The following is a 26,133-nucleotide window of genomic DNA, read 5'->3' on the forward strand; positions in this document are numbered from 1 at the left end:
GCAAAAGTGACCCGGACGGCAGCACACCTGTTTGCAGCGGAGCAGTGCTGTCCCGAACCGCAGCGGTGAAAAATGTCACTTCCTCACATCATCCGCTGAGGAGCAGAGAGGGGGGCTGTCCTACAGTACGCTGAGCGGGTATCTCCCACCTGTGCGTAAAACGCTCTCCGCTAAATGGTAGGATGTGAAAAAAAACCCACTGTCCTCGCTAAACAACAAAGAACACAGACGAAAGCGTGGAAACAAACGTCGCTCTCAGTTCCTATCGACCTACTTTTTCAACAGCCAACACTATTCTCAGATGCGGGTTGCTCAACCCTTAAAAAAAAGCGCAGAGATGCACACAATGTGCTCCTATGGCCACATATCCGATCAGCATGAGCCACCTGGGATTGTTTCTGCTCCTCACACCTGTTTGAATGTGAATCGCGTTTGCACTGTGGGCTCTTTCTATCCCGTAAATAAAACACACTCATATCTGCATTGCACTGGTGACTGGCTTAATTTGCAGCAAAGCCAGCGGTTTACAAATAGCGTGATGTTGCCCAGACGCAGAGAGAAAATGTCCGATTTGGAGACGTGGAAGGTGAGGGAGGGTGGGGGCAGAAAACATTTGCTATCTGAAGAATATGCTCGAAAACATTTCACAATTTCCTTTCAAAAAGGAAACACTTTTTTTGCAGATACAGGCGGGCAAAGATGTGTAGATAAATACAAAGTGGGTTAGATACAGTCATTACGCAAACAACCTCTAAAAAACACAAAAATGATTTTCAAAAGACAATGTCCACATCTAACAGTTTTCTTTATTCAGGCCTACTTATTGAACATTTGTGTGCTTTGGTGCACAGTACTGTTACCCAATCATTTCAGATAAAGTAAGTTTCTCTTGAGAAGGTCTTTATTACACATCTGTCCCAATAAAAAATAAACAAATGCATTTTTAACAAAAGATTAATTTTACTTTCACTCGTGAAGAAGCGACAAACTGCACATATTTCGGATCTGGATTCGTGTCCTGTGTGTGTGTGTGTGTGTTTGTGTGTGTGTGTGTGTCATGCTCTTAATGTGTGTGTGTGTGTGTGTGTGTGTGACTCCTCCTGGCCTGTGCATTATAGGCCCATGCTGGCGGTGGTGACTGCTGCTGTTGCCATGACAGCAGCAGTGTCTCCGGCCGTGCAGAGGGTGAGTGGGATGCCCCATCCTCATCTCTCCATCCTGACTCAGACAACGGCATGCTGGACAAAAAAAATGCCCCACCCCGACTGAACGACAAAACAGATCGACTGAACACACGTGTGTGTGTGTGTGTGTGTATAAACGTATGTGCGTGTGACTGTGTGTGTTCCTTTGCATGCGATTTCATTTCATTTCATCATTTGGTTTTGCTATGTGTCTTCTCTCAGGACTGGCCTGCATGCAGGATGAGCTCCAGGGCTCCCCCATCCATCCCTCAGGGGAGGAAACATCTCAACACGGCTCTTATTTTAAAGGGAATCCACCATTTGTTGTCATTGTAAAAAGACAAAAAACAAAAGACAACTTCTGGTTTGTGACCCCTAAAAATGAAGCCATGTTTCTTAGTGACTCATCGTGAACTTAATATGATCATACTGACCCCAATTTGGATCAAGCACCAAAGCTACATTGGGTTACCCAGCATGGTTAGAAAACCACCAGAGACAATGATTGTTTTGACCCAGTTTTAGTGTTTATCTTAGAGTTGGGTTATTTACCCAAACTAAAATGTGATTTTGAACTGTTCTAATCTCCTGAAGTTCTTTTTAAACTCAATGTTTTTAAACTCAATATTTGTAGCAGATTGTTTGCAGGTCTTCAAGTCATACACACTGTTTTGTACAACGATAAACCACATTTTAGTTTTGGTAAATAACACAACAGTAATATAGATAATAATAATAACCTAGGGGATTTCTCATTCTTGGCTTTGTCATATTGAAAGGACTTTTAGCGGCTGAGGAGCTGAAGGTATCCTGTATTGTTCAAGAAAAACACATATTAGATATCCCTTTGATCATTTGGTGGCCCCTTGGATTCATTCTTGGACCCCTGTAGGGATCCCGACCCCCAGGTTGAGAATCACTGAGCGACAACATATAACACTCACAGAGGCTATTTTCTGCCTAATGAGTAAACTTTTGAGTCTTTACAAACATTAAGCTGGTTTGTATCAAGATAACATTTTGAATGCAGGTTTAAACTTACTGAGTATTTTTGCATGGTAGTACCACTACTTAACTCGAGTATAGGATCTAAATACTTCTTCCTCCACTGGATAAAACATACACACATACACCAGGATTCATATTGCTCTCCTGAAATGCACCGATCCCTGAGATCATCGCTCAGCGCCGTCATCCATGCGTTTCAGCTGTCAGACCTGTAGGCAGGGTCACGCCTCCTCACTCTTAATGAGGCAAAACTGCTGTAATTACGCTCACAGTCCCCCACTGAGCGCTTTCCTTTCACCGTGAGGTGGACAACTCCTGTCCTGGAGGGCCACAGCGAGGCCTGTCTCAAACTGAGACACCCCACTCTCCAAAATGAAACCCCTCACTCAGAGACAAGCCTGATGACAGCAGCTTCACATCCAGCTGCTTACACTCTGAACTGCACCACCACTCACGTCTGGATTAGCTGGATACCAACCTACAGTGTTGGCTCCATCCCACCAAAGAACAAGATCTAGTGTGCAAGTAGTGGTGGACAAGGTATTCAGGTCCTTTTCTTAAAGGGGCATTCCACTGGTTTTACAAGTCATAATACTGCCCAGCCTGAGCAAACAGTATGGTGTCTTCTGGCTCTGGTGAGAAGTTTCTAAAGTCTGAGTAAATAGAGTTGTGAAGTGGGAGGACGTATTTCTGCCACCCCAATGGCAAATAATTGAACATGGTGGTCATAGCGTAAATCTATTGGTCACTACGTCATCACAGGAGAGACTAATGGAAGAAACTATTGAGTTGCATTATGGGAAATGTAGCATTCAGTACTCATGGAGTTTACACATACTCGACTATAAATGTTCGCTTATCTTGGTCTGTGCTGCTTTGATTTTGACCTTTATTTTTTAAATCTATCTCTTGTACATTATCTAACTTTATGGAAGTATAATACTAAATTGTTGGAGTACCAATTCAAGTAGGAGTAGTAATAAAACAGTCTAAAAATACTGTTATCGGAAACATTCCTTATTCAGTGTCAAATTAAAGTATTAAAAGTAAATTATTAAAGTATGAAAAAGTATGAAAAAGTATTCATGCAAAATTACCTCTTTGAGAGAGTTACATTGTTATAAGTATACACGTATTATATTTCAGGATTATTTAGATCCTGTTAGATTCTAGACGTTATTGTTTCATTGACTCCAAATATTTGCTTGTTGTTACCACTGAGGTGTTCTCTGCATAGATTTAAGTGTGTGGATATCTATTCTACCAGTTTTCAGCTTTTTGATACCTCCAGCATCTTATTTAAGATAAAGCCATGTGAAGCGGTGGTTATCCTGCATTTACCACTGAAGATATAGAAATATTTCTACTAGTACTTTACTGTAAAAGTAGCCTACTTCTATTGCATTATAAAATACTATGAAACATGTATTGTGCCGATCCATTAACAAGCAGCATTTTCATTTTGAAATTGTCATCTATGAGTAGATTTTTTAACTTTATACGCTGTTTGGTAGTTGTATCAAAATAATGTTTTTCATAGGTTTTGTATGTGACATCTTAATCTGCAAAGCACCTATATAAAGTGCAATATTAGGCACTAGAACAAAGTGGGAAAAGTGTATCAAGTTGCACAAAATGCAAGTGCATCAATTCTTGTTGAGTTAAGTTAATTTCCATCACTAAAGGTATCACTCACCCAGCCACACTCAAAAACGTTCCCTCGGGGGTATTTACACTGCTAACAAAGATGGCGTCTGCAGGAATCAGTAAAGAGCAAATTGTGTAAACAAACAAAGTATGTCTTTGAGGAGGTGAAACCACCTAAACAGAGTTCAAAGGGAGACGTACTGAGTGAACAGAGAGACAGACAGTGGCACAGGACTGTGAGACTGAATAAGAGCACGAGAGCCAGGCAGTGATGGTGAATCAGCCTCAGTTAGGGTGACAAACTCACCCTCCTCAGCCCCATGTTGATCTCACAGTGTCATTAAGTATGAGTGACAATTTGATCACTACTGCCTCCTGTTGGTGAAGCTGAAAACTGCACCTCCTTTGTGTCACCCATCCTGAACCGGACCTGTCCGACACAAGACCACAACATCACTTACATACATTTGTTTTTCAGTTAACTTCATGATGTGTTTGTCTGTGTTATAAAATGTGTTACATGTTAAAATATGAATAATATATGGATGTTATTATATGTCTTTATGCAGATTAAATTGATTTGTGATCCAGTCAGAAACATATAACATTTATTTAAGTGAATTTAATTATTATTATTTTATTTCATTTTTAATCATTGTAATTTTCGATGTTCATAGTATTGAAAAGTGACATTTTAAAGACTGAACAGCTAAAATCTCTTTTCAAATTGTTGTTGTTACTTAGGATGTATTCACAAATCTCAATAGTTTTAATGGTTATATTTCTTTATTTGAAAACTAAATTGTTTTCTGTGGATCGTCTTTGGTTTCTGGACAGAGATGCTGCTTTTTAAATGTAATTTTCCAATGTTTTTCATTCACATCCATTGTAATCAATCAGTCAGTCAAACTGAATCTGTACAACACCTTTCCTACGGTTAGTGCCATTCACACAACTGATAAGCTGACAATAAGACAAATTAAACTATATTTGAGACTAATTCACACAAGAAATACAAATCAAAATTAGAGAATAAAACCAGTGAAATACATATAAATTGATTTCTCTATTTAGCTTTCAGTTCAGAAGACGTTTTTATAGCTGTGTGTGTGATCCATACATACATACAACATATGAAGTACAATATAACAATATATTCAACTCTTACATGACAAATGTCTTTTCAAATGTGATTATTAAATGTCATGTCTTCTTCTGCAGGTTATATGAATATTGGATGTTTTCTTTCTTTTTCTTAATGTTTTGGTACCGCAGTTATTTTATTGCAATCTGACAAAAAAATGTTTTATATTTTTTATTGTGAACAATAAATTTAAATAATCATTAAAACCCAAAATGTTGTGTATCATTGCAACAGAATCCCTAATTGTATGAAGCATAATTAATTAAATCCTCAACCGGCTAAATTAAAACACACATGAGCTAAAGAGTTCTGTTGAATAAGTAAAAAACATATAAGACTTTTACAGGTTGTGTTTTGTTCTTTATTTGATTTGGTTGAACTATCCCTCTCAGAAAAACCCTGACAGTGGTCTGCTCTCTTCATACACTGAGGTTTGATGTGTGAGATGTAGCTCATGTGGTAAAGAGAGAGAGAGAGAGCATGCAGACTGCATATTTATTATCTATTATATCAACTCTCTCTCTCTCTTTGTCTGCTCAGTCAGCCACAACACCGACCGGCTAGAAGTTGCATTTACCAGTCTGGCGTGGTGAGGGGCTGCAGTGCGACATGAACACACACTGACAGACTTATGGGACCATGAGGCAGGGGAGGCAGGGGAGGCAGGGGAGGCAGGGGGCTGTGGGTCAGGGCCCGGGGTGGCGACAGGCCATCGGGACAGCACAGCCAAGAGGCGAGCCAGGAGACGACAGAATGGGCACAGTCGCCATGGAAACACAAGCGGCCCAGGCAAATCATGGCAACTGGTAACTAAGTAACAGGAAACGACGGACCATAGAGGGCGATGAGTCTGGTTAATCATGAGGAGAGAGGGGGGGGGGGAGCGCAGAGGGGGGGGGGGGAGGAGGAGGAGGGCGGGACAATGACAGGGAGATAAGGGCCACAGTTCTGGCTCACTGCAGACCCCTCTCCTCCAAAGTGTGTGTGTGCTCGTTCACTCCCCACATGCACTGGATTGACACTGGATTAGTGTGAGCTGATGGAGACGGAGCCTCCGCCCTTCTTTCACCATCATTTTCTTTGTAAATCCATGAGGGAGTGTTAATGAGCACACGCTACAAGGAGAGGAGCCAAAGAGCAGCCATTAAACTGAGCTTGTGTGTGTGTGTGTGTGTGTATGTGCGTGCGTGTGCGTGTGTGTGCGTGTGTGTGTGTGTGTGTGTGTGTGTGTGTGTGTGTGTATGCGTGTGTGTGTTGATATGAAAGCAGTCATGATCAATATTAGTACAATAACAGGTTATCAATTGACAATATAAAAAATAATCACTCACACTACAGGGAATTATTATCTCAATCTGCTCTGCAGAGCCTCATAGCCCAGTGGTGTTCAGATCACTGTTTATTTGTCCGACCCACAACTCTGCAGTGTCGTTGTGTTCAGGGAAAAAGCTCTACAAACCCGCTGTACATTACCTGCTCAGCGCTGAGCAGCAGACAGAGTTTGAGACTAAATGGTGAACAAAGTGGAGCATTTAGGAGCTAAAGAGCCAGATGTTTACATCAGGAGTTGGTAGAGACCAAAAACAGACCTAAAAGAGAGTGAATATTGGATTTGATGGGTACAGTTTGTATCTTTCTTCTACATTTAGTGCACAAATTTCCAACTTTGGAATGCAATTGAATGTGATATACTGCACCTCCCCGTTATTAAAGGTTTTCACTTCTTAAAGAATCAAGTTTAAATCAAGTTGAAAGTTTTGTTCCCATTTTATGGGATGTTTCTCTTAAAACCCCCTTACATTGTTCGGATAATCCACAAACCCTGAGGAGGGAAGATAAAGTCAATTAGAATTGGTTAATTTTAATGGATAACAATCCACTAAAATATAAAGAAGGATACAAGCTCCTGAAATGTGTATCCAGCTGATATCATCTGGTGATTATTTAGTTTACTATAAGAGTGTTATCTAAATAAAAAATGTAAATACATTGAAGACAAGGTTAATGCACAGAACCTCTGTATTTTTGGAACCAGATTTCCAGCATTGAGAAGTTGCATGTCAGTCAGCCCAACACGACTTGAACACTCCTCTGCGGTCGGGGAGGCTTCGAGGGGCCCAGAGGAAGCCTGCTACCGCCACACAAAGGGAGATTGTATTTGTGGCCCCGGTGACCTAACCACTTCTCATAGCTAAAGCTTTATCTCTGACTAAACATCTGCTTATTAAACTGGCAGGAATGGACAAGTTAAGTGGCAACAAAGTCTGCTAGTCAAGCCATAAACAACGTGCTATCACGAGTAAACCCAAACATGACCCTTTACCTGATCTGTTCATTCACAAATAGCTGCTTTGCATGAAGGTACTTGATCGCCCACTCCCTCTCACGTGCTTTGGATCTGTCAGTGCCACCTGTGTTTGTGGCCTCGTTCATGCCAATACTACTCTCGGCAGCTGTAATGGGCTCACTGTGGAGAGACACAACACACTCCCTGCTGCCCAAACACTCTGCAGCTCTTATTCTACCCCTCTGATTGGCGGTAGCGTGCTTATAGTGGCCCCCCTGCAGCTGCACTGACATCCACTTTGCCACGGCTGTGTGACACATCTGATTGCACCTGTCAGGCTCTGTCCTTTAAGCCTTATCCCCTAAATGCTCCCGCTGACCTTTGCCTCTGTTTTTTCTTCCCCTTTTCAGACTTTTCTTCCTTGTTTCAGACCGCTTGTTATTCGTCCTTCTCTGCACATGACGCTCTCGAAAAGCGGTTCAGTTGAGGCCTTTTTTATCCTCAGAGCCTCACACATGTTGATATATTGAATAAATAATACTGCAATAAGTGTTGAATGCATGTAATAGCTTGTATTTTCTGCTAGTATTGTTATTCCATTCACTAAACAGCAGGTGTTTGCAATAAGTGTGAATCCTCCACAGTATTATTGCTGATCAGAATCCAAGTCTTGAATTAAATCAATTTAAAGCATAACTGTCAGTTCTTCTCTCAGCGACTTGTTTTGTTTTGTTTCCAGACGGAGCAGGCAGCTGTTTGATAAACTGTTCTAATAAACCACCGAGACACAAACTTAACGACTAGTTGGAGAATATAGTGGAGCACTTAGCAGCTGATGAGACAGATATTTTCCTCAGCCGTTAGAGATAAAATAAAATAAAAAGAGAGTAGATACATTCATCACGGTGGACACAAACACGACTAGACGTGAAAGATAATGTTGCTCAGTAACTGGATGTGTAAATAAACAACTGTCTGCTAAATAATTCACCACGTGTCAACTTATAAGGTGATGATATGTCAGTGTTGCGTTTACAGCTTTTCTCTGCTGCCCCCAAGTGGTCCAAAATAAATTAGTTACTCCAGGTTGAAAAACATGTCACAAATATGTAGTCTCATTTAAAATAAAAGCAAAATATTTCCATGAAACAGTTGGGCTTTGTAGCTTATAGGGAACGTTTCTCAAACAAGAGTAAATATTCTTTGTGTTGGGTCTATTTTGGCGGGTGTTGTAAAATGTCCCTGTATAGAGGAGGCTGCCTTGGCTGAATAATGGATCCATAAGTAAGGTGGTCAACAGTAGACATAGATTGTTGTCTTTACAAAGTAATCTCAGAGGAATGTGCACTTGCGGGTATTTGGTTAGGTAGATGATTTTAACCTTTTTTGCCAGACAACCCTGCAGTTGTTTTGCCAGATTCCTCTGCTCGGCACCCCTGCTGTGCCTCTGCATCGGCTCCATTCAGAGGAATGAGGGGGCTGCTGGTTTTTTTTTCTTCTACACAGTGCTGCTGTCTGTCTGAACACATTTGGTGTTGACTCACAAGAAACTACAGTGCCCATGGTTCACAGTAATAAAGAAGCATGTCACCCAGTGTGGCTCGTTGAGAACCATGGGTGTCTATGGCAGAGAGTAATAAGGTCAGCTGGAGATGTTATTTGTTTGTAGGATCAATTTATGATTTGTTTTGGTCCTTTCATGGTATTTGTTGACCAGTGACTATTTTACAGTATACATATTTTTCAATACTGTAAACATCATACACAAACTGGAAACAAAGCTGCAGATTGCTGAACTGTAATTCTTAAAGTTTTCCATGATAATAACAATAATCATTCATAAAAGTGTCCTTATCCTCCGAATGCTCCCAAGGACCTTTGTCCTTGTGCCATCACAACATGACACTCTTCCAAGTGAAGATTTGTATTCATACACTTTGATATTACATGATGTATGTAATACTGTGGTGCTATCTCAGTTTCCCATTTCATTTTCATCATGAAGCAGGTGCAGCGGCAACATCTTTCACTCAGGGGGTCAGAGCGGAGAATTAGAGAATGAATCATAACTTCAGACATGTATAAAAGATCAAATGGCAATGAAAATACTCTATTGTTTTGAGTTTGGGGCTATATGTCCTCTACCCAGAGTTAATAAGTTACAGAAATGGCTCAACTATGTCTGTCTCATTGAATAATCTAATCGTCAAGACCCAAGAGTTTACAATTCCAAAATAATGCCAGAGCTGCTATCCGTGAAGGGATAAAAAATACATATGTACGGACAGGTTTACATGTATTACCATTTATCGTACTTGAAGTAGTTTCTTGACACAACTTTGTTGGACCAGTCATTCAAGCTTTTGAGCCGGTGGAATTTATGGTGGGTTTTTCTCCTCCTTTTGTAAGAATGGTTACAATTGAGGCTCCTGAACTCCTTTGTGTGACCTCTCAACCCAACACACATGAAACTTTAAAGAAAACAGCTAATTATCGACATCATTTTAGCCGTTTTAGCTTAAGAACACACACATATTTGCACATTCTCCATTATTACACCACCACTGAACGTCAGTCACATAAAGAAAAGTAAAGATTTTGATTAGCCAGCCCACCATGTCCTTTGGGAGGATGGGCTGGTGGAGAGTAGGTTGGACAAACAAAGCCCAACCTGACCCCTGTGACCCTGCTGTCGGCTACAACCAGAGTGGATCCACACTCACCACAGATGGTGTCACAAAAGCCCAGAGCTAACTTCATAATGACATCATAAAAAGACAGTCAGAGACAATTTACCGTATTAAAGCAATATTTCACACTGTAAGAGTATTTTTCGCATGAAGGGTTCAGTGTCAATCCATTTATAAATACTGTGGTACCATTACCCTCAGCTCCCCCCATGGACACACAGCCATCAGAGTTCAGCCATTGTGATCCCGTCTAACCATTCACTTACATTCATTCCTGAGCTTGAACATAAATTCAGACGCTCACATTAACCCCTGGACCTCCTCAGGGATTCTCAGTACCAGCATCTCTATCGCACATATATGACAGAAATAAAGCTCTAACTCATTTTAATGCTCGCATACAGTAAGCAACTGATATGGGAAAAGCATTGTCATCGATATAGCTGAAGATGTATCTGCCATCATGCATGTGGCTAAAGACTGAAGACAGCAGTTGGCCTTTTGAGGTTTTTATTAGGAACAAATGTGAAACTGTAAAATTGTAGGCTATTTGACGACATATTCAATGCTGGGGATTACGAATCAGAAAAATTAAATACCACAAACCAAGGGAATTATAGCACAGTAACAAGGAAACACAAATGAATCACTAAAGTTATTACCTGTTAACTGATGGAGACATCGTCCCTCATGTAAGGAAGCAGTTAAGTCAAGTCAAATACAACTCTGTCCCCAGTGGGGCAATTGTTGTGCAGAAACACATGCACAGCAATTAAATACAACTTTAGTTAATAGAGAAAACATAAACGTAAAAAAAATAGACTACAAATAGAAAAAATATATACTTTTACAGCCAATCTACACACAAACATAAACAAAGATGCTGAAACGTTTTTATTGATGAATTACATTTAAACTTTGTTACAAAGGATGAACCAGGACAGTTTGTAAAGATATCATATCATGTCATGTATTTCTACATTGCTCTAATATCTATACTTTAATTTATATCCATGCCTATCTTTTTGCTAAGACCCGTGGGTTTCTATTTGCTAAATAGCCTGTGGATCAATCCGTCGTACCAGTAAAAGGTATATCCATTTTTCAGTTGCACCGGAGAGGTTCAGGACTACAAGCAAGCTGTACTGCATTTGAGCTGAAACTTAGTGCATAGTTTTGACAGTGAGAGCCTGTGTGCATCCAAAAACAGAAACAGAAACTTTACTTCCTGTGTGAAAGTGTAAATGGGCCACAGTGCGTAAAGTTTGCAATAAAGCTCACTGAAGACAAATCCGTCATTTGAACTAATGTCCCACAGTGATACACCAACTGACCATTTAGCGGGACGCGCACGTTGCCTTGTCTGATTTAACATAATGGTCCTACAAGCTGTTTGCTGGTGGTTTCCATGGGATAAAGACGTCCTCAGACGAGAACACACATGTGCCGTCATGTACATCCTCCAAGCCGTCACTCAGAATAGCTGCTCCCAGCCCGAGGCTCTCTGGCTGCCAGACGGCTGGGATCCAGTGTACAGTTATTATCCAGCCACTGGGAGTCTCTCCTCCTCTTCCTCCTCCTCCATGTTTCCTGCCCATTCAGCTGTCATTCATTCTGGGTTTCATCATGAGGCGTTCTGCCACGAAAACATATTGATGAACCAATGTGATGGCCCACAGTAGACCTACACAGTTCACATGGCTTGTAGAGTCTCCCGGACCTACACCAGTCGCTGGACCTTCAATGTCTGCTGCCCAACTGGTTGTCAGTAGTTATTATTCACATATTTTCAAAAACATAAAGCCTCACATTTCACCTTAATGACTTTGAAGTAAAAATAAATAAAAAAGAAGACATTTTTCATCTCTGTCTGACAGTATCTCATTCATGTGTCGTCTTGTTCCAGCGCTTTATTGTAGACATGATATTAACACTGAGTGAAATATTCAAAACAAATGCCCCATGTTTTTATGGACGTGTCATTTCATGAAATGAAAATACTAATAATGTAGTGTGCATAGCTTTAGACACACTTCAGCCTGAAACCAGCGTATGATATCTTATCCAGGTTTCTTCTCTGTTGGTACAGTAAATCGTGGCTGAGATGTGAAAAATACTGGATGAAACCGTGATACTGTATAGGATACAAATAACCAGATCTTTGTATCTTCATTGTCAGCCATATCCCAAATAAACCAAGATAAGATTTGCATGCTCAGATGTGGATCGTCACTCCCAGTAGTATCTATTTATACTCCGATCTCCTGCCCCACTGACTCACTGCCTCATTATGTGTCAAAGGGATATAGGTCAATTTCTGTTTATACTGTTTTGGATGTCGGTATGATGTATTAGTATCAGTGATTCCTGACTGTCAGCAGATAAATAAAAACACATGTCAGTGCAGAAAAATATATGTATTTATGCCAAATATATATTTTAAACAGTGTCACCATTAGTTTGTCCACTAGAGTTTATTTTTATTCTGTAAAACGTGCCACTCACTACAGATCTTGATAACCACATTTGATGGATTCTGATCACTCAGGTTAGACCTATAGTTAAAAGCTGTTTTGCGTCATATTGAAGAAGTATTTTTAGCATCTATTGCTGAGCAGTTGGGCTGAAAACACATCTACTTTTGTGGGCCACTGTTTGGTTTTAAATGCCAACGTTTGTTTTGTTGGAGTCACAGCGTATTGGCATAATACTAATACTAATATAATTTATCTATAAAGGACATTTCAAAACAAACGTAGAAGGTTACTTGACAGTAAAAACAAGTAATAAGGTACTGAGTACTACACTGCCATGACATTCGGCCTCAGTATCACTTCCTCATACTCTAACGTGTATCAGATGGTGTAATGGCTTCACTCGTGTCCTTTCACAAAATGGCCAAAATAGGCGCCATATTAACTACACCGGGTCGCTCTTTTATTAACCCTTTCAGTTGACAGTTACACCACACAATCAGTTGTTCAAGGGGCTGCAACAAACTTAAAGTTTCTTCCGCGATTAATTCGTCGTGAGGATCGTTTTCCGTCCAACACTTGGTCCTGTAGAGCGCCACTGTTAAAACAAAACCCGATATAGGTAGTAACGGCTATAGCCATAAACTGTAGTAAACAGTCCAGATAACCAAACTAATACAGTCGTTGCAACACAGCCACCACTACTGCGTGTTTGTGAAAACGATATGTCTTCAACGTTACAATAGGCGAACCATGGTTTTCTCCGGGTGTTACGGTTAGCTTAGAACCACAACACGACATGTAAGATATGTCCTTTGACGAAAAAAAGCGTCTCTAACTAGCTACTCTAACGAAGGTGGGCTAATTTATTTCAGTCGCTGTACACACCCAATCTACAGTGTATGAATATTAACGTGTAATTCAACATTTCAGGGCGACGGCCTACACCGGAAGCTGCGAGCACTAAATTACGCTAACGTAAAGCTAGGGATAGCTAGGCCACAAATGTTAAACTAGGCCACTAACGTTAATTACGTTAGCATTTTTGTCGACCAAATGAAAGTCAGTGAGATATAAGTGCTTTGTCTGTCATGCAGTGCAATCAAATTGTTTACAGATCATTAATCAATCTGAGATAATTTTGAGTGGATCAGGTGTATTTACACATACACTGCATAACTTCAACTTACTGTTACCGTTACTGAGTTGGCTTTATTAGCAGCCATTTTTTTCCCAACAAACTGAAAATAAGCTAGATTTATCTTTTCTGCCTGCGCAATAATTTCGCTGTGCTAATAATTGATCACGTTGAGGGATATTAGTTTCTGATCCGTTTATTAGCCACATCACTAGTGTAGGCTGTAGATGGGCCCGCCTCCCGTCCAATGGCGTATCGCGGCTGATGCTGACGTCATAAGTGCCGGTCTGGCCATTGTAAAATGTGCTCCAGGGGGTGAAGCTAATAGTAAGGAGAATCATCTATTCCAGTAAGGGAACCAGCGAGGTAAGTTACCCCAGAACTCACTATTGTCTGTATACACACAGCCAAGTCGCTTGTATTCGATTGAGACTTCCTCCTATAAAGGCGGTTCACAGATGACTATGCCCAGGGCCTTGTTACAGCTTTTTATTGTCCTGATTTGTTGCAAAATCTGAAACCTTCTGCAGGCTCTCAACACAAAGACCGACTGATAACATATTGGATCGGGAGCCGGGGTGGGTTTTAACTTACTAATAATGAATCCGATTGTCTTCAATTAGTTGAATCATGCCGTAATAACATGCGTATACGCGGACACTCGGTTGTTGTTACATCGTCTCGAGCTGTTTGCAGTGTATCACTTTTAGCTGCTTGTACAGATCTCTGCCACTACGTGAAACCAGGCAGCAACATCTGCACCGTGCATGTAATGTGAGCTGTTGGAAGACAAACACTGACTGTGGAAGTAAACATGCCGGTCGTCGTGGTAGTAACTTTTAGTGCATTGGGTTCGTTGCTTTCCAACCTGCAAGTAAAATAATATGATTTTTTGTTGAAGCTCAAGCTTCCTCGTCAGTGAAAGTTGTATACTGGGGGGATGTTTCGCGGCAAAAGAAATGGACAACGCGAGATTTCATTTACGAGTTCTATACATTGAAGAGGAGGGGGAGGAGAAACAGCAGCGTGCGTGGCTGAACGTGTCCTGTAGTGCCAAGCTACAGCTCGAAGGAAAAGTCAGATACAACCCGAAATACGTAAATGTGAAGGATATATTAGGAAGCACCCAGTCTTTGTCCTCCACTAGTAGACAATAAGGGATTAGAACCACCCACTGACTCTCACACACTACCCCCACCCATGGAAGCCTGCCCTGGGGTGGGGGTAAACACTAGCTCTGGCATTACTTACAGCCATGTTTTTCTAATGAATAACACCATGAATGTTACATTTTGAATATTGGGAAGGGTATGCATCACTGAAAAACATGTATTCTATGATTGATATAGTTGAACAGTGATGGGTCACAGAACATTTAATCACAAAGCTGTATCACAAGTAAATATAATATTACAAGTAACACTATTGGCAAATACACTAGTTTATGATCCACCAATGGGTGTGGTGATTTAAGACAGGGCAGGGCGATAATTGAATATGATACGATACTGTCTTTCAATGGAATCATATCGTATATTGAGATATTGTGATACACAACTACTTAGTCTAAACAAGCACATACTAATTCCAGGACATTTTATAATTTTGCACTGAAGTTCTTAATTAAATGAGAAAATGCTCAGTACTTTTCACTTGTAAAGTATTTTAATTCCCACAAAGGTATACAAAACAATGTTATGCTAAATGCTATATTGTGATACATCTCATTATTGAGGTATTAAATTACTTAAATCGTGATAGAAGATTTTGGCCGTATCGCCCAGCTCTTGTAACACACACCTTTAACAGCACAACACTGCAATTAGTGGACCACCAGTTACACCTCCTAAGCCAGAGCCTCCCAACAGTGAATGTATAAATGTTGTGATTTTATGTTTGGGTTAGATTTACAGTAAATGTAAAAATAGATCATAGATGTGAAGATGAGATAACTATGATGATAATTAAGTTTTCTTTCTTAGAGAGCTGCAACATGGCAAGTGCAGTGGTTGCGATTCCAGACTCCCCCCAGGATAAAAGCAGCCGCCTTTATTTGGTGACCTGGATCAACCAACTGCTGAAGACCAACTTCAAAGATGTGCGGGAGATGGGTTCAGGTGAATCATTAGTATGAGCAGATATAATACAATACAACGGTACAGCAGTACTTCTGTAACTGAATCTGAGTTCAGTTTCACACCTACATGTCTGTATACACACTTTTAAATCAACCCTATTTCACTGTTATGTAGTTGGTTACTACTATTGTAAAAACAGCAAAAGAGTGTTGTTCCCTTCATTTGCTTACACGGCACTTTCTGAACTGTCTGTATGTGTGTTGTGTGTATGATCCCACAGGTGCATATCACTGTCAGATCATGGACTGGGTCATTCCCGGCTCCGTTGACATGACCAAAGTGAAGTTCGATGCGCAACGTGAGGATGACTGTAAGCACAACTTCAGTCTCCTACACGAGGCCTTCAGCAAGAGCGGTATCACAAAGGTATGCACTGTTTCTCCTGTAGAGTAGCATTACAACTGGTAGGTGCTGGGAGGCCGATTTTGGGAGTCAATATGGAAGTTAGGTTTATTTCTAAATGCTGTCATGCCTTCTTTGTCTTGTTTTAGGCTATTCCAATTGAGCAGCTCATAAAAGGGCATTCCCAAGAAAACTTTGAGGTCCTGAAGTGGTTCAAAGCGTTCTACACGGCAAATGTGAAAAATAAAGAATACAACCCGGTGAAGGCTCGGGACAACCAGGATATCTGCCCTATTGTGGTACCTCACAAACCGCTTAAAGGTAACTTAACATCCTTTTCACTGTGATAATAAAATAAAGAAGTGCATCGTGTTTCTTTCATCAGTAATTGTGGAGTAATAATTTTTTCCTCTTTCTTTTTTCAGACGGATGTAAATTAGATTCAGACTCGGAGGAGATGGGCACTGTGACGGCTAAAGTGTTCCCTTTCACTGAGAAGTGGAAGGCTATGTTTGACTGGGCTGACCATAGTGCTCTTGGAGAGGAATCTACCTTCTGCCGCTCTTGCGACAGAAACCTGAAGACTTTTCTGAAAGGCCCTCTGGAACTCAGGCGACACGAGGAAACAATCAAACACAAGAAAAGGGCTCGAATATCCAACATGGCTAGCCGTAAAAGCAATCGCTCTAAACCGCTGCCCCGTAGCGACGCAGCTATTCGCTTCATTCACAAGCACTGCTACACTGGCCCTGCTGAAGGCGAACATGTTTCTAGACATTTTGCACGCCGTAAACTGGAGTTGCAGTATCCCAGCGACGTTGCATCCGTTTGCCAACACACTCCGTACTGTGTATACATCTATGGAGGGTGTACACTGGGAAAGGATGACACCGTCTCTGTGGTCCTTGTTGGGCTTTTTGATGTCAAAACCTCCAGGCACTGCATCCAATTTCTGGATGCTCATCAGTCAGAGGATGGCGCAGAAGATCAAACGGTGGCAGCGGTGGTGGAGACCTTGAAGAAATCCGGGTTCCACACAGATAATCTTGCCGCTGTTTATTCTGATGGTAACGGTGCAGCCTCGGAGCAGATCTACTCGCAGCTCAGGGAACTTAACCCAAACATAGTAGCCTTAGGAGGGCTGTATGCCATCGCGGATGCTGCTTGCCATGCTGGGATTAAGGAGCTCTCCGATCAGGCTCAAGAGTTGATGGTAGATATCCATGCTCACTACTCCTCCTGCACTACCAAGAATGTCGACCTCGAGGCTCTTTTTGGCTCAGACATCACTGCGGATAGTCCATCACTTCATCTCAACGCCAGCTGCCTTAAAATCTGCCCGTTGGTCACAAAAATCGTAGAAATATGGACAGATCTCACAATTTACTTCAAGTCTTGTGACAAGGGCGATAAAAAAGCCACGTTAATCTGCTCACAGCTGCAGGATCCCAAAGTCAGGGCAACATTTATGTTCCTGGAGCAGGCCTTGAAGCCTCTGCACACTTTCCAAAGGCATCTGCAGACACAGGAGGGAGCTGCCCGAGGGGATATGCCGCTCATCCTGGAAGAGGCCAGTAGCCTGCTGTGCACCTACACCTCCTACTTCCTTAAACCTGAAGCTGCTGCTCGCTTCCTCAAAGAACGCGATCCACAAATCCTTAAGGACAAGAAATTCCACCTGTCGGGCCCCAAACTCAGTCTGGGTGGGAAAGCTGTGGAAGACTTCCTGAATGAGTCTGCGGCTACAGATGCACTGCCACTGTTAAAAGAGGAGGTGTTGTCTTTCTACATGGCACTCACGGGCTGCATTGCAAAGGAGCTGCCTCTAAGCGACGAGGTGCTACGTAGCATAGCTCAGCTGCTGAACCCCCAGAGCAGAGTGACGGTGACTGGGAAAGTTGTTGAGGAGCTTGGGACCAAGCTGGGAATCTGCAGCTCCCCCGAGGAGGTCAACCAGCTCACACGTGAATTCCTTGAGTATCAGAAAGCTGAGGAGGGAGAGAAAGACAACTCAGAAGTGGTTTCACTGGAGAAACACTGGGCTAGCGTACTGAAGGACATCAATCCGACATCAGTCTTCAGAAAGCTTCTTCTGACCCTGTTGTCTCTTCCCTGTCCTCCCCTCGAGGCTCAGCAGGTTTTTACTCAGGTATGTAAAAACAGCTTTTTGTCTGTGTTTGTGTTTAGTCTTCACATCTTTAACATCATTAATTCCGTGCACTTGCTGTATTTTCCCGTCGCAGGCCCTGGAGAACAAAGATGTTGCAATGTTTTCGGAGAACGAGGCCTTGACAGAAAGCGAGTGTGACCGCATGTCTGACGGCGCTCTCTCTGACTCCACCAGCAACAAAGACTCCACAGCTCACACTGAAGGTAAGATGAATCCATCAGGTGAAGTGAAATTTGCATCTAACTTGATTTAACAATCCGATAAATAATCCACCTATCGTGGAATGATAATAAAGATTTGTATGATGCACAGGTAAAGTATTTAAGCAGAAGTTTACTAAGACGTCAATGTAATCGATCCCAAATGTCGTTAACACCTATATCTGATTTTCTAGACCAGAATGGCCTCAATGTGACAGTGAAGCACTGTGAAGTTCGCCTCACGAAGATACATCGTAAGTAAAGGAAAACCCCACAGTAGCCTTCTGGCAAGTCTTTTATTTTTGAAATATTTTGTAATGAGCATCAGGTTCAGGATTCTGTGATCCTTCAGATTTCCAGTTTTAACATGTCAAAATGCAGATATATATTATTTGTAATGATCAGTAAAACATACTAAAATACTTTCCACTTCCTTCCACAGAAAATCCCGGTACACCTGGACAAAATGGCGCTGTGTGCAAAGAGGTAACAGATTTTCAGAAAAGAACAAGGTTATAAAAGCTGGATCTTTCATGAAAGAAAAATCTTGTTAATGATCTGACCATTAAAACGGTCAGCTATACACACACACACACACACACAACCACACGGACACCAGAACAAAACAGAAAGATGTGTTTTTGTTGCATCATATTTGGCTGTTTTTTCCCTCTTATACTAACAGTCCTTTTGCCCTTTACTTACTCATGTTCATGGCCAACATAATCACTCGTATCATGAGGCCCAGTCGGCCCCTCTATGAAGGTGTGTGTGTGTTCTGTGTATGTTTGCGTGTGCATGATATTTGAGTGTGTAATGGGAGTGTATTGTCTCTCAGATGGCTATTAGAGGAGGTTATGGCTGGGAGAGCAGCTTGCGCCAGAAGCCACAGGCCCGTGCAGTGTTTCAGGCTGGTGCTAGAACCTGGTCCACCCCCGAAGGTGTTGATAAGGACAGCAAAAAGGGTCTGGAGTCCCAAGATGAGGTGGTAGGTGTCCTCAAGTATACTACCAGAATACCACTGGGCCATGACTGGCCTCTCTCTGCCCGCTGAAATGCCATTAGAACAAAACAAAAAATGATTTCATGATTACAACAATCTGAGTCCTTTTGAATAAGGCTACTAGAGGTCTGAAACACCACAGGGAACCTTAAAATGAACATAGATGCAGTCATTGTTACATTTAACATCAAATGAAAGCCCACCTGTTCTTTCTTTTGATTTTTTTCAGTTTGATTACTCCTTATATTTCAGTATATGATGCTGCATGAAAGCAAATGTTCATGTCTTAACTATAGGGCTACCTTGCTTCGTTCCTCCATGTCACCTGAAATTTTATATCCAAAACAATTATGTAAGTAATTGGTGGTGAATTTAGATCTTCTTTCCATCAAATGCAGCACTAATGTTTTTGAAATACACAGATTCTCACCTAAACTAGTTTTTATCTTTCACCGGCCGACGCACTGTCTTTCGGAGGCTGTAGCTGCCTCAGGTTTAAGGCTAGAGAAGATACTGGTATCATATGAAACTAGACGACCTGATGAATCCTGGACAATGCTCCACAGTTAGGCAAAGATTTGGTGAAGGACAACTGGCATGGTGATTTTCGGAGGACTTCACCTCAAGATATCTGAATATCCGAGGAGCTTGCCATCCAATTCCCGAAAAAGGCAAAATATCTTTGATACCAAATGACAGCATTACATGTTCTATGGGGTTGCTCAAGGTCTTGGTGTCGTAATGTGGGATTTTAAAGGGATTTGTTATCAATCGAGTGGTACTTTCCATTTAGTAAATCTGTGTATGAAATGGTACCACCCAAAAACATGTTGCAATGATTTATGAGACGTAACAGAGCACTGTATGGCCATCATATACCTCTATCATTCTATTCCAAAAAGACAAAAACGCGTCTATGTGGGCCGCTTAGGGTAAAATATTTGACTCTGTTTTAAATGTGTTTGACTCTCAGGCAGAAGAGACGTCCCCCTTCAGTAAACCCACACCAAGAAGCCGACGGAAACAGGCCTACCAGGTAATGTAACCGCTACAACAAAAAGCCCACAATACTGTTGTGATCAAACATCAAATGTCATAGAAAATGTCTGTTAGATTATCTTCTTTGAGGTGAAAAGTAATTCTCAATTGTTTTTTCTTTTACGTCTGCAGGATGGGAAAGGGTTTCTGACAGGGGAGCTGGTTTGGGGGAAAGTGAAAGGCTTTTCCTGGTGGCCTGGGCTGGTGATGCCTTGGAAAGCCAAGACAGCTGCCCCGGGTATGCGACGGGTGGAGTGGTTCGGAGACGGGATGTTCTCGGAGGTAAGCAGTACAGTTAATGTGCTCGAGCTGCGGAAAACAATTCACATGAGTTGAATTGTAGTTTAACATCATCATTGCTTTCTGTTCCAGATCTATACGGAGGGTCTGTTGACATTTAGGACCTTCACTAAGTGCTTCTGCAAAAACTCCTTTGCCAGCTTGCCCGTCTACAAGGAAGCCATCTACCAGATCATTGAGGTAAGGAACCAAGATGTGTCCGTCACTAAACAATCTGTACCACATCACGTGTCTCAAAGCGGAGTCACGTCTGATGTCTTTTCTGATAAAGTTTGGGTCAAATGGAAGCAGACAGTATGAAGTCACTTCTCATCTCATTAATACTGCCGTCATAGACGTCATAGACATAAGTAAAAACGCCCAGATTCACTCAGAAAATCTCCCGTCTTTAATGTGTTTTTATGAGTTTAATAAGAGGAGTTTAGCAGAATGGATAACAGAGTTATTAGTTAGTATTAAATACTGGAGTATTTGAACCTTTAAAACATATTCAATCTGTTTCCATTTATTTAAATGCAACATTTTTAATATTAATTAGTTCTTATCTCACTATTATTATCTCTGTTAAAAGGTAATTGCTGCTTTATCCGACAAGTGACAACTAACAACGAAAAGAAATATGTTGGCTACAGCGGCTATTCGTTTTTTATTTACTTTTACTTTCACTTGGATGCAATCAAGAAGGTTTGCGGATTAGGAAAATCTAAATCTGATTTCAAACAGCTGAGTGACCATTTGTCTCTATCAATAGTAACAATGTCTGTTTTTGCAAACATTTACATGTAACCTGTTGAATGTGTACTCTTCAGTTGGCAGGTGAGCGATGTCGGAAGTCTTTTGCTGAGGCGAAAGGAAATAAAGAAAAGGAGCTGAAGCTGATGCTGGACTGGGCTTCTAGAGGATTTCTGCCTTCCGGACCTGAAGGATTTGCACCTGCTGGTACGTTTATTAACATTTACTAATTCATTAATGCCTTCCGTCAGTCTGTAGATGCCTTTCTGTGGCTCTACAAACACTTCCACTTGAACAATTTATTTTTGTCGATGCGTCAAAAGAAGCTTTTTATAAACAATGTTTATTTTCATGCATTTTGATTGAATCTTGATGACATCTTTTCCTTGTCTTCAAGATGCCGCTGCACATCAAGATTCTTCTGACTCTGCGATGTCTGACTACCAGCCTCCAGCAAAAAGGAAATATGTTCTTAAAAATAAGGCAAACGCACCCGTCGTCACCTATAACAGAGGTACGTATTCTTTTTGTCCACATTTGATCCGCAAACATGACGACAAACTCTTATGAAAGTGAAAATGACCGACTAGATTCAGTCATGTTATGTCCTCGTTATTTTTCCGCATTTGTGATTTGTTTTATTTTTTACTTCACAGAATTAATAAGAGAACTGGTCAAAGAAAAAGGCAAAACTATTGAAAGTAAGTTTTGTCTGAACGTATTGAAGCAGTATGTGATTTAAAGCCGCCTTTGATATAAATATTCCTAATTTTAAAATGGTATTTCAGATTTTTGTTTGTCTTGTGGATCATCTGAGATTGAAGCGCAGCACCCGTTGTTTGAAGGCGGTCTCTGTCTGAAATGCAAGGTAATCTTATAATCCAACAATCTATCTCTGTCTAAATCAGTTTGTGAATGTCTAACCTCCATCTGAAACACTGCTGCGATTAACATCCTAAATCACTAAACGACCGTGTCACCGTTTGCAGGGGAACTTCACAGAGACACTGTTTCGCTACGATGAAGACGGCTACCAGTCGTATTGCACCGTGTGCTGCGCCGGCTCAGAGGTCATTCTGTGTGGCATCGGCAGCTGCTGCAGGTAAACACAGTTCAGGTGTTATATTGATGACTATTGTTTATCAAAATGACAGTTGTGAATGACAAGAAAGTAATTGTGAACAGTCCTTCTACCACATACCATCATACCACATTCTGCTCTCAAATACAACACTTCTCACTAACATCTGTTTTCCCAGATGTTTCTGTAAGGACTGTCTGGAAATCCTGATGGGTCCGGGAACCTTTGACAAGCTGAAAGACATTGATCCATGGAGCTGCTTCATGTGCAAGCCGTCACAGTGCGCAGGAAACCTCAAACTCAGACCAGACTGGAGCGTCAAGGTTCAGGACTTCTTTGCCAACAACAGCGCCATGGCTTTTGTACGTACCACGCTTTATTCTCTCAGCGCACACTTCTAGTTCAAATGACTTGTTTGAAGGTGGAGGACAGACAGCGTCAGCTAAATTATATTAGTTCGAGAACCAAACAAAAACATTTTTTTCGACACTGAAGTTGTTCGTTCTGTTTAATTTGCAGGATAAACTCTGTAGTTCCACTGCTATGTTATTCTTTACGTCACAAGGTCATTTGCAGAAATGTTCAGGTTTCAAATTTATAACTATATGTTCTGTGGAACCAGAGAATGTTAGGTGTGTTTGTTTAATATATGACTGAAGCAATTAGTCGATTATCAAACTAGTTGCCATTTCCTTTTATGTCGAAATGATGAATCAACTAATTGAAGGGGAGAACACAACATGTAGTTACAGGTTCACGTAGTCGTCCTTGTTCCCTGACAGTCAAGATTCATCATATTTCTAGTGACAAGTCTTTCGTTCTTGACACTTTTAAACTCTGAACAAAAATAAAAGTCCAGCTGATATGACAGGTTTTAGGTAGATTACAACTGTCTCTTGCTGAACGCTGTTATTTAACTAATTGGTGCAGCGGTACTGGAAGTTGTTTTGTCTTTTATCACAGGAGCCTCACAGAGTTTACCCCTCCATCCCTGCTGACCAGCGTCGACCAATCAAGGTGCTCTCGCTTTTTGACGGCATTGCAACAGGTTGGTTATCATGTTATGTGACAATCTTATTTCTTAGACAAACTCATGCGGTCTCTGCGATGTTTTCTTCATACTACTGAGTCTCTGAAAGCTTCAGTCAGACAGTTACCTGAAACAAAACGTTTATGAAGTTTACATTGAATAAACTGTGTGTACTCCTCCTTATGAGTGACCTGTTTTTAACTACTGTTGCATCATATCAGGCTACCTGGTGCTCAGAGATCTGGGCTTCAAAATTGAGCGCTACATTGCCTCGGAGATTTGCGACGATTCAATCGCTGTGGGGATGATCAAGCACAAGGGAAAGATCGAGTATGTCAACGATGTTCGGACCATCACAAGGAAACACGTGAGTAGGAGCTGGAGCAGTGGCTAAAGACAACATAAGAACATAAACTCAAGTTGAACAATGTGGTTGTGTGTGTTGCAGGTGGCTGAATGGGGTCCATTTGATCTTCTGATTGGAGGCAGTCCGTGCAACGACCTCTCCATGGTCAACCCTCTTCGAAAAGGATTATTTGGTATGCAGCTTTCAAACGTCTGTGAAAGGCATTTTGGTAGCTGTGCATGCTGTAACAGTTAATAAGTAGTTACTGATGAAATACTGGATACTGGTTTCAGCATCCTCTACACACACTAACTCTTCTTCTTTAATAACCCTCTCTTTCTCTCTCTCTCTCTCCTGCAGAGGGCACTGGAAGACTCTTTTTTGAGTTCTACCGCCTTCTGACCTTGCTGAAGCCGAAGGAGGGCGACGACCGTCCGTTCTTCTGGTTGTTTGAGAACGTGGTTTTCATGAGTGGCAACGATAAATCAGACATCTGCAGATTCCTTGAGGTGATTATTTTTGATAAGCCGGTGAAAGTATCCTCTCAGCCCAACGGCAGGAGACCGACTTCATTAAGTTTTATTATTCATTTATTTTTTTTCTCCAGTGCAATCCAATTTTGATCGATGCCGTGAAAGTTAGTCCCGCGCACAGAGCACGCTACTTTTGGGGAAACCTCCCTGGCATGAACAGGTACAAAATAATACACAATCAGATGCCCTTTCTTCATGCATATTCTCACACTGTAAAACATAAATGGACCCCTATTTGTTCCGTTTACACACCTGTCTGCATTTTGCTTTAGACCTCTTGTTACGTCTCTTGATGACAAAGTGGGCCTCCAGGACTGTTTGGAAGGCGGACGCAAGGCAATGGTAGAAGCATTTGGTTTTCTATAGATGATAGATGATAACCCGACTCTGTTATGTTGTTGTTGAAGCAACCGTAAAACCAGGGTATCTGCAGCTCTTAAATTGCATTCTGTGGGGTATTAAAAAGGTCTTAACATGTCTTAAACTTAAGTTGGTGAACTCTGTAGAAACACCCTGATTCTGATACGTCGTCTCTTCCTGCAGTTCGACAAAGTCCGCACCATCACAACAAAGTCCAACTCTATAAGGCAGGGAAAGATGGGTTCACTTCCTGTCACCATGAACGGCAAAGAGGACTACCTGTGGTGCACCGAAATGGAACAGTAAGCCTTTTGGGAAATACTTTTCTTGTAGTCCACCTCTGGGGGTTGTGACATTTTCTTGTAACATTTTCAATCTGATTGACTCTTTTAGGATCTTTGGCTTCCCCAAACACTACACAGACGTGAACAACATGGGTCGCGCGCAAAGGCAGAGAGTCCTGGGCCGCTCCTGGAACGTCCCTGTTATTCGCCACCTCTTCGCCCCGCTGAAGGATTATTTTGAATGTGAATAGCGACTGTGAACAGAACAGCAGCGGTAAACCTACTGCCTTATCCCCGCCCTGCTTTACTAGCCTGTTCAAAACTCTCCAGTCTTTTCTACGAAATACTCAATTTAGATTTGACTATTTTGACGTGTGTAGTGTTTACTCTTGAGCTCCTTCAATCCTGTGAGCTGTCAGTCATCCGTGAGCCACTATCACCAGCAGGCACTGACACTTTTCAGTTCAGACAGAGACTTTGTTCCCAGGTTTCCTTTGATAGGCGATGGTGCTGTGATCAAACAATGGTTTTGCCTGAATCACGAAGCGAGATCAGACGGTTAACCGGCTATCTTTGGGCTTAGTTCAGGTTTTTGAGTCATTCCTACAGGATCCTGACATGAACCACTGAATTTGCAATGAAGCAATGAAGTTGCAATAGAGACATTTTATGGAGCAGTAGAATCACTTTGCCTAGCATGACCGTTACAATTAATAATTATGATTAATCTCTCCTTTGGCAGCAGGAAGAGCTTTACGTCACCTTATTTTAAGTCAATCATCTATCCATAGTTGTTTGTTCATCATTAGACAAGATGTCTTTATAGTAATACCTACACGTTCTCATATTTGGATGTTGTTCCTAATATTTCTAAGACTTCAGTGAAGCCAAAGAGAGCCGTTGAACTTGCGTCGTGGTTCGGGCCTCAGGTCTCTACCTCAACACCGATTTACTGGCTAAAAATCTGTAGTAACACTTTTTTTATCCTGTATTTCATTTACGAA

General features: G+C 41.4%; 1 protein-coding gene across 1 annotated transcript; it reads left to right on the forward strand.

Annotated features, from left to right (window-relative positions):
* Positions 1-15,565: 15,565 nt before the first annotated feature.
* dnmt3ba (DNA (cytosine-5-)-methyltransferase 3 beta, duplicate a) lies at positions 15,566-25,380 on the forward strand (the record flags this gene model as incomplete). The annotated part of the gene is made up of 25 exons (XM_079175773.1): positions 15,566-15,689; positions 15,931-16,076; positions 16,202-16,373; positions 16,478-18,201; positions 18,296-18,425; positions 18,617-18,676; positions 18,865-18,908; positions 19,261-19,410; positions 20,399-20,461; positions 20,596-20,745; positions 20,836-20,943; positions 21,573-21,702; positions 21,893-22,009; positions 22,152-22,196; positions 22,284-22,363; positions 22,485-22,597; positions 22,755-22,938; positions 23,540-23,624; positions 23,828-23,973; positions 24,055-24,145; positions 24,313-24,461; positions 24,560-24,645; positions 24,758-24,827; positions 25,029-25,147; positions 25,239-25,380. 25 exons carry the CDS (start codon positions 15,566-15,568, stop codon positions 25,378-25,380), a joined length of 4,428 nt encoding a protein of 1,475 aa, XP_079031899.1.
* Positions 25,381-26,133: the final 753 nt, after the last annotated feature.

This window comes from Pholis gunnellus, assembly GCF_910591455.1.
Source record: "Pholis gunnellus genome assembly, chromosome: 2".
In the NCBI taxonomy this organism is placed as follows: Eukaryota; Metazoa; Chordata; class Actinopteri; order Perciformes; family Pholidae; genus Pholis; species Pholis gunnellus.